We start from the raw sequence: 12,874 nt of genomic DNA on the forward strand, positions 1-12,874 counted from the left end.
AAGAAAGTAAGCAGCTTAGAAAAGGCAAGAATACTTTCAAAATACCAGTTACTAACTGTTACCCGGTCCAGCTAACACATCTTACCGAATGATTAACTTCTTACCCTGGAAATGAGGGTATTTTTATAACTTTATTATTCTGTTGATGTATGTATTTTTATATTCCTAAATGTGTGTAAGATACATACCAGCAGACTGATGACATACACATAAAGGAAGATAGCATAAAGAAACATGGATATAAAATTCCTCAAAATAAACCATTTTGTGGATTATTAAAAATTACTACAGTTATCAACTCTTATACAATTTTTCTATCAAAGAATGTCAAACTTGGGGAACTGAACCAAAAATGTCAATAATCACAATTGACCTTCAATGGGAAACTGTTGGTGCTTTTTTAATAAGTTGTGGTGAGGAGAGTTCAAATCACAGCATAACAGAACTCACTGAAGTGAATTAATGGTCTGTAGTTAGCACATCATACAGCAGTGTCATTCAGTTAGGGAAAAATACAGTTGAAAAACATTACATTTTAATTCCCCAAGAGTAAACAGATAAGTAACTGTAAAATCATCACTGGAAGAACATGGAAATAGTCAAGCATAACGAACGTACAGAAAGATAATTATTTCCAATTTTAGGTGGTACATTTACCTGCCTACCCACCTCATCAAGCCTATGCTTAGCACAAGTGCAAAAATACAATACAATACAACTACTGCAATTATTACTATCATTTTCTTTTGACCTTAGGTGAGAAACACCTGACAGCTACATGCTGAGCCATGCTAACAAAACTAAACCTTTCACTTTCTTTAATAGTAAAATTACCATTACTGAATCATTATCATAAAAAAGTGCATTCAAGTACATTACCACTTATTTTAAATAAACACCAATTTTGAAACAATCAACTTTGAAAAGCTGCGTAAGTTTAAAAAAAATCCCTGATTACATTTCTATTTATTCACTGTGGTAGTCTGAAACATTGTATTTTTAGAGACTAACTACCACTTAATTTCTTAAAAAAAACAAAAAAAAGTGTAATGTAGAACAGCAGTGAATCAAGAAAAATGTGTGCTTGTCACTTATCTTCCCTGTACATAAGAACTGTGAGAAAATATGGTACTTGTGCCACATTAGTATATGGGAAAACCCAATTAACTCATAGCACAGCACACATGGTTTACCAAGATACTACTGTTAAATTCAAGGTTTAGAATTTGTCCCCGGGAGGCTCTGGACACAATACACAGCATGTATTTTTCACCCAATAGTTAGCAGTGTGTGTAATTAACATCAACTATGGGATGACCAGTTTGAGGCCAACTCCTGAGTTTTAAGTTTATCTCAGTCTACCCTAGAAAGCAACATATATGTCACTGTATCCAACAATTCCCATGCTGCTCTAGTTTCTCCATCAAAAGAGGATCAGACCCATAACAGAAGCTTCTCTGGGGGCCTTTGAAATCACATTAAGTTGGTCAGTTCTGTTTATACAATTATCCACAAGCACCTCAAATGTTCAGCATTACATGTGATGAGTGGTATGCACATTTCCTGAAACAATATCAACATCTGAATTTTCTGTAGCCTTCCAAAAGAAGTCATACTTAATAGAGTAACTCGGAAAAAGCTTATCCCTATAAAGATCAAAAATCAAAACTACTTATAATATGTATTTTGCTAAACAGCTTACTTATGTTTATAGTTGCTACTTATAAACATGACAACAGAAAAGAACCTGTATCCTGAATACAGTGACCAGAACAGAATGTCTATAGTTCTTGCCAATACACCAAAATTAATCATGTGCTTATTGAAAAGGACTTCCAAATGTTAGCCTTCTGGTTTTTGGATCAGCAGTTGGAGCTGTCTCTCTCTCTCATTTTTTCAATGCTGTCTTCTTTGTATTCTGATTTTATTTTGCCATCATCTTCTTTGCGTTGAGTTGGATCTTTCTTGACGACCTGGTCTTTGGTTTGGGGTTCATGTGTGGAAACAGGATCTAAAACTACAACCGGTTCAGCTTGCTTTTCACTGCCAATGTATTTTGTCCTGTATCCAACATTACTGGGAGGCCTATGGGATGAAGAGTTAAACAAAAAAATAAAAAGCAGAGAAAATATTTGTCTTTCATATTGCTGGATTCAGACCAGCAAGAATCCCAAAATGTTCTCTAAGTCAAATCAACATGCACATAGTAGTCTTTGAGATGCCAGCCATTAAAATAAATAAATAAACAAATAAACACGAAGCTATCAGATTCCATATTAGGAGCCCAAGGCCAGAAAAAAGAAGACAGAAAAAGTCAGAGCGATTTTTGAGCAGCTCTTCTCGGGAAGTGCAAAGCTCACAGGCACACTGTGCGTTCCTCCTCACTGCCTGCTACCCCAGGTGGAGGAGCTGGTTAACCCCCTTCCCTCCCTCATGTCCCTGGGTACATCTGCTTGCAGATTAGCTCTGAGGAGGCTGCCTGGACAAGAGACAGTAAATCCCCCATCACTGAGGGACAGGTGAGAGATGTGCCAGCTGCTGCCACTGCCAACTAGGAGAGATCTGGTCAGCACTTGGGAGGGGCAGGGAGGGGCAGGAGCAGATGGAAAAGTCCAGAGTAGAAGCTAAAATGCTAAGTTACAACAAACTTTTCTAAAAAAGAGAATCGGATTTCTTGAGAAATTTATTACTGAATGTCAGAGGCAGTTTCTTTTCCCACAGAAACCTCCTCTCTTCTCTTCTCTTCTGATACAAGAAACTATCGCTTCTCAGGCTGAATGAGTGCCAGTTTCCTTGTGGAAACAGAGATGCTCTGAAACATTTTCTCTTGCCACATGTAAGGAAATTAGGCTGTGGACACCTAGCCTTCTCAGAAGCCATGGTCAGAACCCACCATCTGAAGGTACTGGGCAGCTGACCTGCTACCTAAAGGTTGAGGCAGTTGCAGCAGGCAGGGCTGGGACTCTTCAGACTTTTCTGATCTTTCTGGCAAGTGCTAGGGTTAGGCCTTTTAGTACCAAAGAACTATTGACCATGCATACCACGGTTCCGCCACTGGCAGGCATGTGCTGATGAGCTGCTGGCCAGTGCCTACCAACTGCCCTACTAGCCCCTCTCCAGGAGTTGGTTTCTACTGCTATTCCCTGACTCCTTGAGACGTCGGATCTGCTGGTAGACACTCTCTTACCGCCTAATACTTCTCCCTTGTTGGACTTACCACAGTTAATTAGGCGTTTCATGTCTGTCTCTTCCAATAACATGTAAGCATCAATGAGGCAGGGACTATTTAGCTTGGTTCACAACTCTATCCCCACAGATACGTTTATAGAGTAAATGAATAAAAAATTATCTGAAAGGCTCAGAATGAATGGGAGAAACCAAGTTTTTGGTGTGAGTAGGTCTGGAGGTCTCTCTTGTACAACAAAAACAACAAATGGTCAACTACTGAGAAAAAGTGGCCTGCATGACCCAGTCAAAGGTACAAAAAACTTAAACCCAATGATGACACTGTTTTATCACTTTCTGACCAATACTACAAGATCTGCCCAAATGTTTCAAAACCTCTGGCTATTGGGTTATATTAACTATGTGACTTGGTCACCTTCATAAGTGGCTAACACACAGCTATGCCTTCCCTGAAGGTAGTAAAAGCAGAAAGATAAGCAGGAGCCTGGAAGGACAGACTGTGATATAGTGAGGCAGATGCCTTTACTTGTGCTGTGATATGGCACTGCCCTTAACACCACCACAACGTCGTTCATCTACCTTGGCCATGTAACCACTTCTCAGGACGTCTGCTACTCTGCTTTGGGAATCAGTATGGGATGTAGTTTCCCCAGTGGTATCTGTTTTGACTTTTTCTTAAACAGGTAATATCTAAAAGCTTGTGATCAAGAAGCGGAACCACACTATGAGGGATATGAAGGATTTATCATAGGAATTAGACTTTTGGCAACAGAGGGCACAAGTCAGGCCGTCTATGTAAGTCAGTTGCCTCTGCATCTGATGCGGGCCTGATGTCAGTTGTGGCACTTGGGAGGGAATATATCTGTAAAGTGGCAGAGACTGAGGACAAACTAGAACTATATTTGTCTCACACAAGCACTGATGATGCAGATGGCCTGCAGGATAAGCTGCAGCCCTTCCTCATGGAGCTGCACATGCACCGAGCCCAGGATTTGGAGATGCTGGAGGAGGAGATGGGGGGAGGTGGGGAAACTGCGGGCCAGCCATTGCCACATGCCAGTCAGGAGTCAGCACAATGTGCATTAGTGACAATGGGCCTGAGCTCTAACGGAGCCTGCCTTACTTGGATCTTCAGAGGGTTAAAAAAAAATGTTTTTAAAAAGACAACTACTTCACTTTGGCCTTCTAAATTTCATTAAAATTTCTCTTGTGGCCAACCCTAAAATGGAAACGAACGGGTAAAGGAATTTTAGGAAATGAAGCTGCAGCCTAGCTTAGGTTATAGTGAAAGCCACAACAAAGTCTTCAGGTCAAGGCACCAGTCCAGGTTCACCACCTTGGGTGGGAGCCCACTATTGTGTAAGCAGCCAATGTGCTGTGAGCATGCAAATGAAGTAGTTATCACATTCCAGGTGAGCAACTTCCATCAACCCATACTAACCTTCATCACTTCTGCAGAACTACCATGGACGTTTCCATGCCCATGTGTGTCTGCACATGAAAGGGTGGTGAACACATTCTAGAAAAAGCTTTATCAGCTGGGGGCTAAAAACTTCCAGCCAGTGCTCTCAGGGCTCCACAGCAGCAATAAATTGATGTTGATTGAACTGAAAACTCAGAAACCTTGTATTAGCAGGCTGAAATTGTCCTGGAATTGTCTCAATCCAAAGAACTGTTTGTCTATCCTGAAGTAAGCTTCCCAACTACAGATTAATCTGCTAAGTCACTTGTGGGCTACAGTTTGAGAATCCCTTTGTTGAACATCCCTGAACTAGACACAGTGGACAATTTCTCTGAATCTATACATTGAGGCAGAGTACGTAGTTTCTCAAGGAAAATGACCTGCCTTGGAATCCAAATGGGTTAAGGTGGAAGGGGACTATGGCAGTCATCTAGTTTGACCTGTCCTTTTACAGATGAGGACAATGAGGTGTGGTAAGGGGAAGAACCTGGCCTAAAACCACAAAGCTTGTCAGTGGCAGAGCCAGAACAAGAGTCAGGAGCTCCTTTCTTCCTGTTTCTGCTTTTTCCACAGCTCAGTGCTGTTTCCCAAAGGCATTTTCTCCTAGAAACATACGATGCCACAAGCTAATTTTGGCATGTTGACCTATTTTTTTCCTTTCTAAATTAAATCCCTGTTTTCATTTGCATCTTTCAGATTTGAAAATATAAAGTCCATCCCTTCAAGCTACCCCTTTTCTTTTGTTCTTCTGTGGTCTGTAGCTCTCCTGGTTTGATATCACTAGGTCCATTCCTGGCTCCCATGAGCAGCTGCCCAAGGCTCCTCCTGGAATGAGGGGCCTTCCTCCTAGGCCTCATTCTCTCCATTCCCTTCCTATGGGAAGAGCCAGAGAGCCCCATCAGTGACAGTGCCAAGAACCCAGGTTCTTGTCTAGGCAGCTATGGTGGTAGGTTCTAGAGGATTCATTCTGAAGCTTCTCTCCAAAGCAGAAGTCCTGGAAGCTCAAATGCAACAATCCTTTGAGGATTCATTCTGAAGCTTCTCTCCAAAGCAGAAGTCCTGGAAGCTCAAATGCAACAATCCAACAGGAATTAGAGTAATTGCTATTCTGTTCAATTTTTCTACCTTAATGCAGCATCTAATGACAATGACCAAAAGTAAGGAATTAAAAATCAGTAAAAAGTAATGGCAGCCCTTCTCTCTCCTACATGCTGCAAAATCTACAAGTAAAACTTTAATTTTATAAGTAATACGAAATGAGACTAAAATCATGGGGTGTTCAGGCTGAACAGGATCAGCAATGTGAGCTACTCTAATGTCTTCATTTGTCAGATGAAGGCCCCAAGAAAGAGTAAGGTTAAATGATATGTCCACTGGCACACAACTTGTTAATAGCAGATACAGGACTAAAATTGTGGAATCTTGATTTCCTAATTTTTTTTTCTTATCACAACATACTGGTAGTCATTTATGATCCCTTCAAATAGGTATTGTTCATGGGTCATTTTAGACTATGTGCTCAAAGGCTATTTCAAGACAAAAACAGAAACCAAAAGCAAAACAAAAGCTAGGAGACAATATACCAATCTATGCCACTCTACAAAGACGGATGCCCAAGTACAACTTGGGTGCCCTTTTACAAAGCAGCTACTGTTCCGCAACTGCAGGAAAGCCCAAATGTGGGGCTTGGGCAGGTGGGGCCACTTGCTGGTAAAAGGAAAGACCTGACTTCAAACTATACTGGTACCAGAAGAATCAGAACAATTGCAAATGGTTATGCCAAAGCTGAACTTTATAAAGGGATTCAGTGATTTCTCAGACTGTGTTACAAGAGATGAAAGCACAGCATTCTAATTTTTAAAAAGCACATCATTGTTTGCATTCAATGAAATTCCTTTCAAAATCAACTTTCCACGTTTCAATTATATTCAACAACATTCTAGCTAACATTTCAGTTGCAATTCAAATTAACTAATGCCCCAAAGAGCCCTAATCGAAGTGGTTCGGAGCTCAATAGAATACAATCAAAGCTCATGAAATGAAGGGGAAATGCTTATTTCATGCAAATTCTGCCTATCACTCAAGCTTAATTTTACTGATAATATAAAGGTGGGACATTTCAAATATTACAGTGAATGAAACTTTTAAGCAGTGAGAGTTATTTTTTAAAATGCTACCTCTGAAAAGCTGATTGCCAAACAGTATAAAAATGGTTTGAGGCATAAATGCCAAGTTCATTTCTATTTCACTTCTGAGGTAACTATCTTTCAAATCGCAACAGCTGGACTATTTAACACAATCTGGTGAATCAAAGTATAGTTCTTCTCTGGTCTCCCAGTAGGACGTCTGCATTAGTCTGTGGCAGCCATCCAACAAATGACGCACAGCCGGACGGTCTGAACTCTGTTTCATTTACAATAAAAAGGGATAAAACTGCAATCATATTTACCACCTTCAAGGACAGAAAACGGAAAGATTTAAATTTGTCTTTATAAAGTAGTTTCCTGGGAAAACTCCAGAGAGTAAGTCAGTATTATATTTTCTCTAGGGTGAAAATAAGAAACCTTACTTTTTTTTCAAGCCCTTTACACAGTTACTACAGCAGTGAACAGTAGTGGCATTACCCCCGAAGTAGGTTTTATTGTTTCTTTAAGAAACCCTATTTTTCAGGAGCATTTTATTTTTTTCGTCCTTTTTTTTTTTTTTTTGAGACCAGCCGCACCGCGCTCAGCCAGTGAGCACTGTGAGCGCACCGGTCATCCCTATATAGGATCCGAACTCACGGCGGGAGTGCTGCTGCGCTCCCAGCGCCGCACTCTCCCAAGTGCGCCACGGGCTCGGCCCTTCAGGAGCTTTTAATACACCTGTCCACAACTTTACCAAGTTTCAAACATAAGGTGAAACTTTCTGTGTTACTACCAATTCTAATATTTTTAAACAGAATGAAGGCAGAACAAAGCTCAATTCTTCTGGCTTTGTGTACTTCTTTTAAACTTCATTTTAGCTCAAAGAATATATTAATTTGTTAATTTGGTTCTGCTTCTATTTGAGAAAAAAAGATTTAATTTTTAATTATAAAAAATAACACTGTTAACCAACAGAATACCGTGTTTGAAAAACTGGTATCAGCCTCTAGGTGCAGATTTGCCCTCAAGATTAACAGGAAGAATTCCTTTTTAACATAGGTAACAATGGCTGGGCAAAGAGCTCTATGTCCACCCTCTCTAGCTGAGTAACTGCAGCACAGGCATCCCAGTGCATGGCTTATATCCCAGACCACAGGGCAAGCTACGAAGCCTTGTACCAATTCTTCTATTCCTCTAGTGTAAGCTGGACTGTGGTCATTTACAAATTCCAAAATACACTGACATAAGGAGGCTCAGGCAACTCTACCATTCTCACCAGCAAAAGCAACGTTGATAATGTGTGAATTATGGTTGATTTTAGCTTAAAGATTTTAAAATGTGTGTGATACTTTTCTTAGGCTACTTTTTTAGCTTTTTGTAATTGTGTACAACTTTAAGTCACCATGGAAAATCCATCAGAACCCAACTATTAAAAGTCAATTATTTTTTAAAAGAAATATTTTAAGAGACATAAAGTCTTCCACAAAATTCACCATATATTTGTGAGTGTGTGTTTGCGTGTGTGTATATATAAAATACTGACTCCATTAAAAAACTACCATGCACAAAATGCTTGCATGTTCATTCTAAGTTTTCAGGACAATATTTTTAAAAATATTTTAAAGATTTTCTTTCAATTTACTATACTATATACTTTAAGCTCTCTTTTAAGGTGGAAAGTTACAAAGAATTGTTTGCTGCTTTTCATATAGTTATACATGATAAAATATATTTCAAATGAAATGTGTTTGTCAGATTTTAGAAGTTAGGTCAGTTTATCCTGAGATCTGAAACTGCATTTAAGTTTTAGTCTGCGACTTCTATTGAATAAATAAAAAGACTCCCTGCTACTAAACACAAATAAAAAGAAACATAAATGATGCAGAAACTATTGGAAAATGGTTTAAAAAACTACAAAGTACCAAAAGCAATTTGGTTCTCTATGAAGAAATGATATATTTTATACAAAGTCTCTTAAAATCATAGGTGCTTGCAACTGGAATCAAATGTTAGAAGGCGATTAATTCTTTGAGAGAACTGAGAATTACTCAGCAGCACTGTAACAGTAATTTTGAGATTTACTCTACAGCATTTAAACAGTCATTTTTACACTAGGTGTAATACATCCACAACAATTAATCTGGAAGAAGTTGCTGTCTGTACAGCAACTCAGAACACCTGTGAGACAATACTGACAGGCTGATCTTTCGGGCAGCCCAAAGGATAGCTCCCTGGTGGGGAGGGAAAAAAGACTAAGTGAGGAGATCTCAACTTCCAGAACATCCAGTTGTTCTGCTAATTTTGTTGTTAAAACTTAATTGTCCATGTGCGGGCGCATACAGAGCAGCATTGTAGTAGTGCTTTGCCGAACAGAGCTGTTTCCTGCAGTGTCAGTGCACAATTCAGCAGTACTAAGATTACAGTTGAGAGCAGAGCAAATCCTTTAATTGTATAAGAGCATCAGATTAAGCAGTGACGTCCATGCAGTTCATTCTGCTAGCTACTAGTCTCTTCTCAGAAACAAATATTTACTGAGTACAAGGAAAGTGCCCTCCTTCCCCCTCCTTGCCACGCTTGAGTATGCTCACTTGTGCATATGCATGCACGCGCGCCTGTGCACACACACACAGACACACACACATACACACAAAGAGAAAGAAAGGAGGAGGAGGTGATGAGGAAATGGTGGGGGAACAACAGGAAGAAACCTATTCCCTTCCATTCAACAAAATGCTGAATTGTTGAATAGCTTCCAGTTCAACAAAATGTTGACCTAAAACCTCTAAGGTTATATAGCTAATCAAATTCATTTGCAGCTGAGATCAATGTTTGAGAGAATAATTTTATGCCAAGTTTCCCTAAAAGTAAGTTAAGAATCTCAATTTCTATTTGCTAACATATTTCAAAAGCTCAGATTCTCTAGCTCCAGTCAAAAAAAGCAGTACTTTTAGGGGCCGGCCCGGTGGCGCACTGGATAGTGCACCGCTTGGGAAGCGCGGTGGCGCTCCCGCCCGAGGGTTTGGATCCCACGTACAGACCGGTTCCCGCTCACTGGCTGAGCGAGGCGCGGGAGCAGCACCGAGGGTTGCAATCCCGTTGCCGGTCCCCGGCCCGGTACGGGGGCAACACTGAGGGTTGCGATCCGTTGCCAGACACGGAAAAAGATAAAAGACAAAAAAAAAAAAAGCAGTACTTTTCAATTTCATTTTTCTATATTAGTTTCACACTGGAAATAATGAATAAAACTGGAGAGACCAGTTAGAGGTCACACAATGACAATCTTACTTTTAATTCAAAACCTGAAAGGCAATTAGATTTTTTTTCTTTCACGGAAATGTTTGACTGGTCACACCAACCAAGAGACATCCAAAATTTGTCTTTTATCAACCACCCTTTGGTATTCAGTTATTAGCACAAACAAAATGAACTCTTACAAAAATAAATGTGTGGGGCCAAAAGTCACGTGTATTTAGAGACACCACAGATGTAGAAATTAAATGCAAATTAAAATAAAAATGGTTTCACTGGAAACGGACGTTTTTCTATTTAAATTGAAGTCCTGTAATTGCTACATGGGTTTTTGTTTTTTAAATTCTTCTAGGGAAGAATGTAACCTATTTTGACCCCCACACAAAAAGTAAGCTACCTGCCTGTCTGGTGGTTTAAAAGGAAATTTAAAAGAGCTTGATAAAGCTTACAGTTTTGGGGGGATCTGGGATTGAAGAGAAGCATGATGAATTAGAGAAGTGTTAACTGGAAGAGTCTCAGGCAATTGTGGTTTAAATGCGTCTTTGAGAATGACCAAAAAAAGATAACAGAGCTATAAAATCACTGCAAATCAAACCATTACAATGGAACATGACTTCCCTTTCAAAGGTTTTCCATTTTGAAGCAAGGTTTTATAGAAGTAATTAGATAAAATGAAAAACTATCTTTGAGGTTGACTACCTTGTTTAGTTGGAACTGTTGGGAGGATACTCACCTTCCTTAATTAACAGAAAAAGTGAATATGGATAAACAAAGCTCAATTCAGACAAGCAGGGCCACTTCCAGATGAGACCGTTTCAGAGACAGCAAAATGGCAAGAACACAAGATACTGTTGAGCCTCTGTCTGAGTGTGATGCAGAAGTGTTTTAAGATCTGCTCACCTCTTTATAACAAAGATGACCTGAAACATGATGGCCAATGGACAATTAACCACAAACTCAAAGGAGCTACCTGGTATCCAAACGTGAAGTGCTCTTAAAAAGGAAGAGCATAAAGTGGAAACAATAATAAAATTTATTTTGGGCTTTAGAATGTATGTTTTTTAAAACAACTACATTCACAGACAGTGAGTCACCTTTGTATTATCATATTATCACTTAGTAGAGCATCTTTCTAATCAGTGATTAGAATCGGATATTTTCAAGGTATTTGACTTCCGGGAATAAACTATTCTTCAGCATGTTTGAAATGCCCAATAAAATAAAAATTGTGTAAATGAAATTTACACCGAGGACTAAAGTAGCTTAGGCTGATGTTCTGATAGGCTAATTTCTAGAGTTTATTTTGAAGCATGTTGCCTTTCTTGAACGTTAGGCATGAAAAACATTAAAACAATTTCTTTTTAATTATTCTTTAAGATTTTTTGCTAATTCAGATGAGGTCTCCTTTTCAGAATTCTTTGTTTTACTGGGTAACATTTTCTCCCCTTGATGAAAACCTTTTAATCGCTCAGGTCAGCCTTAGAAAGAAGATGAGAAAAGGAAGAGATGAAACTACCTATGAGTGTGTAGGGTCAGAGGAGCAGGATGTGGTATCATAGGACTAGTGGAGCAATTTAACTGCTGAATCATTGGTTCCTATAGAAGAAATCTTACGGCCATTGTCTTCTCTCTCCTTCCTTACACTCTTAATACACTAAATGCAGTATGCTATAAAAAAGCATGGGCTTTGGAGACAGAATTTAAAAGGTTTAAATGCAATCTGATCCAACTATGAATTAGGAGTATAATTTGGGGCATGTTGTTTACCTCACTGGGCCTCAGTTTTCTTATCTGTAAAATGAGGACAATGTCCAATCCATAGGTTAGGGAGAATTAAAATAATAAATGAAAGTACCTAGATTTATAAATGTTAGTGAAATACAGTAATAACAAAATATCGCAAAAGCAAATTCTGAAATTCCCAAGCTAAAAACTAGTTCTGTTACACACAGGCTTCATCCAAAATCAACATATACGTTCTACCTATTACAAGTTCAGTACATTTCTTAGATATTATTTTACTATGAAGAGTAATGGAAAATATTAACCTAACTGTGAACATCTTTACCAACTGATCAATTTTGTTAAATATTGGGGTTCTGGAGCTGAAAGGGACTCTGGAGAGTGTCTAATCTACTTGCCTTAACTTTAGGTTAGAATAAATACAATACAACAACAATACACAATTTAAATGACTTGTCAAAGGTCAGCTGGACCAGTTAGTAACCAGGTGGCCAGTATCTTAGCTTTTGACTTTAACTTTTGTCCCTGATTACCCATTATTCCAGCATTATAATTTTAACATAAGATAGAAAATGAATTTATTAAAATACTCCTCATATATTATCTAATTTACACAACAACTCTACTAGGTAGGTGTTACTATTCTCAATTTACACATGAGGAAACTGAGTCATAGATAAAATAACTTGCCCAAGGTCACAAAGACAGTAAACAGCCGACCCAAGATCTGAACCTTAATCTGCCTAACTGTAGAGCTCAACTCCTGGAAATAACCAGATGCTGGAGGCTGCTTGCCACTCTGTGAATATGCGGAAAGGCACTGGTTTAGAAAACTGATCACCCTGTTTCATTGTTATGCTCTCCTGTCTACAGGCTTTTACTGATGAAAATATAAATCATTCTTGATTTTCTGACTCTGTGCAACACTTGGTTAGCCTATTTCCAGGTACTACAGCTGTCTGAAAGTGATAAGATAGTTTCTTTTAAAAATTCTGTACTTTAGGGCCGGCCCGGTGGCGCACTGGATAAGTGCGCCGCTTGGGAAGCGTGGCGGCGCTCCCGCCCGAGGGTTCGGATCCCACACACAGACCGGTTCCGCTCGCTGGCT

At 39.2% G+C, this 12,874-nt stretch overlaps 1 protein-coding gene across 1 annotated transcript in view; it reads right to left on the reverse strand.

The window, feature by feature from the left end:
* Positions 1 to 374: 374 nt before the first annotated feature.
* KIAA1598 (KIAA1598 ortholog) overlaps positions 375 to 12,874 on the reverse strand; it is a 107,325-nt gene continuing 94,825 nt past the window's right edge. Inside the window, exon 17 of the mRNA XM_008580957.1 lies at positions 375 to 2,085. Coding sequence (XP_008579179.1) covers positions 1,863 to 2,085 — 223 coding nt within the window. The 3' untranslated portion in view covers positions 375 to 1,862. The remainder of the gene's footprint in view (positions 2,086 to 12,874) is intronic.

Source organism: Galeopterus variegatus, unplaced genomic scaffold (genome assembly GCF_000696425.1).
Source record: "Galeopterus variegatus unplaced genomic scaffold, G_variegatus-3.0.2 Scaffold2224, whole genome shotgun sequence".
NCBI lineage: Eukaryota > Metazoa > Chordata > Mammalia > Dermoptera > Cynocephalidae > Galeopterus > Galeopterus variegatus.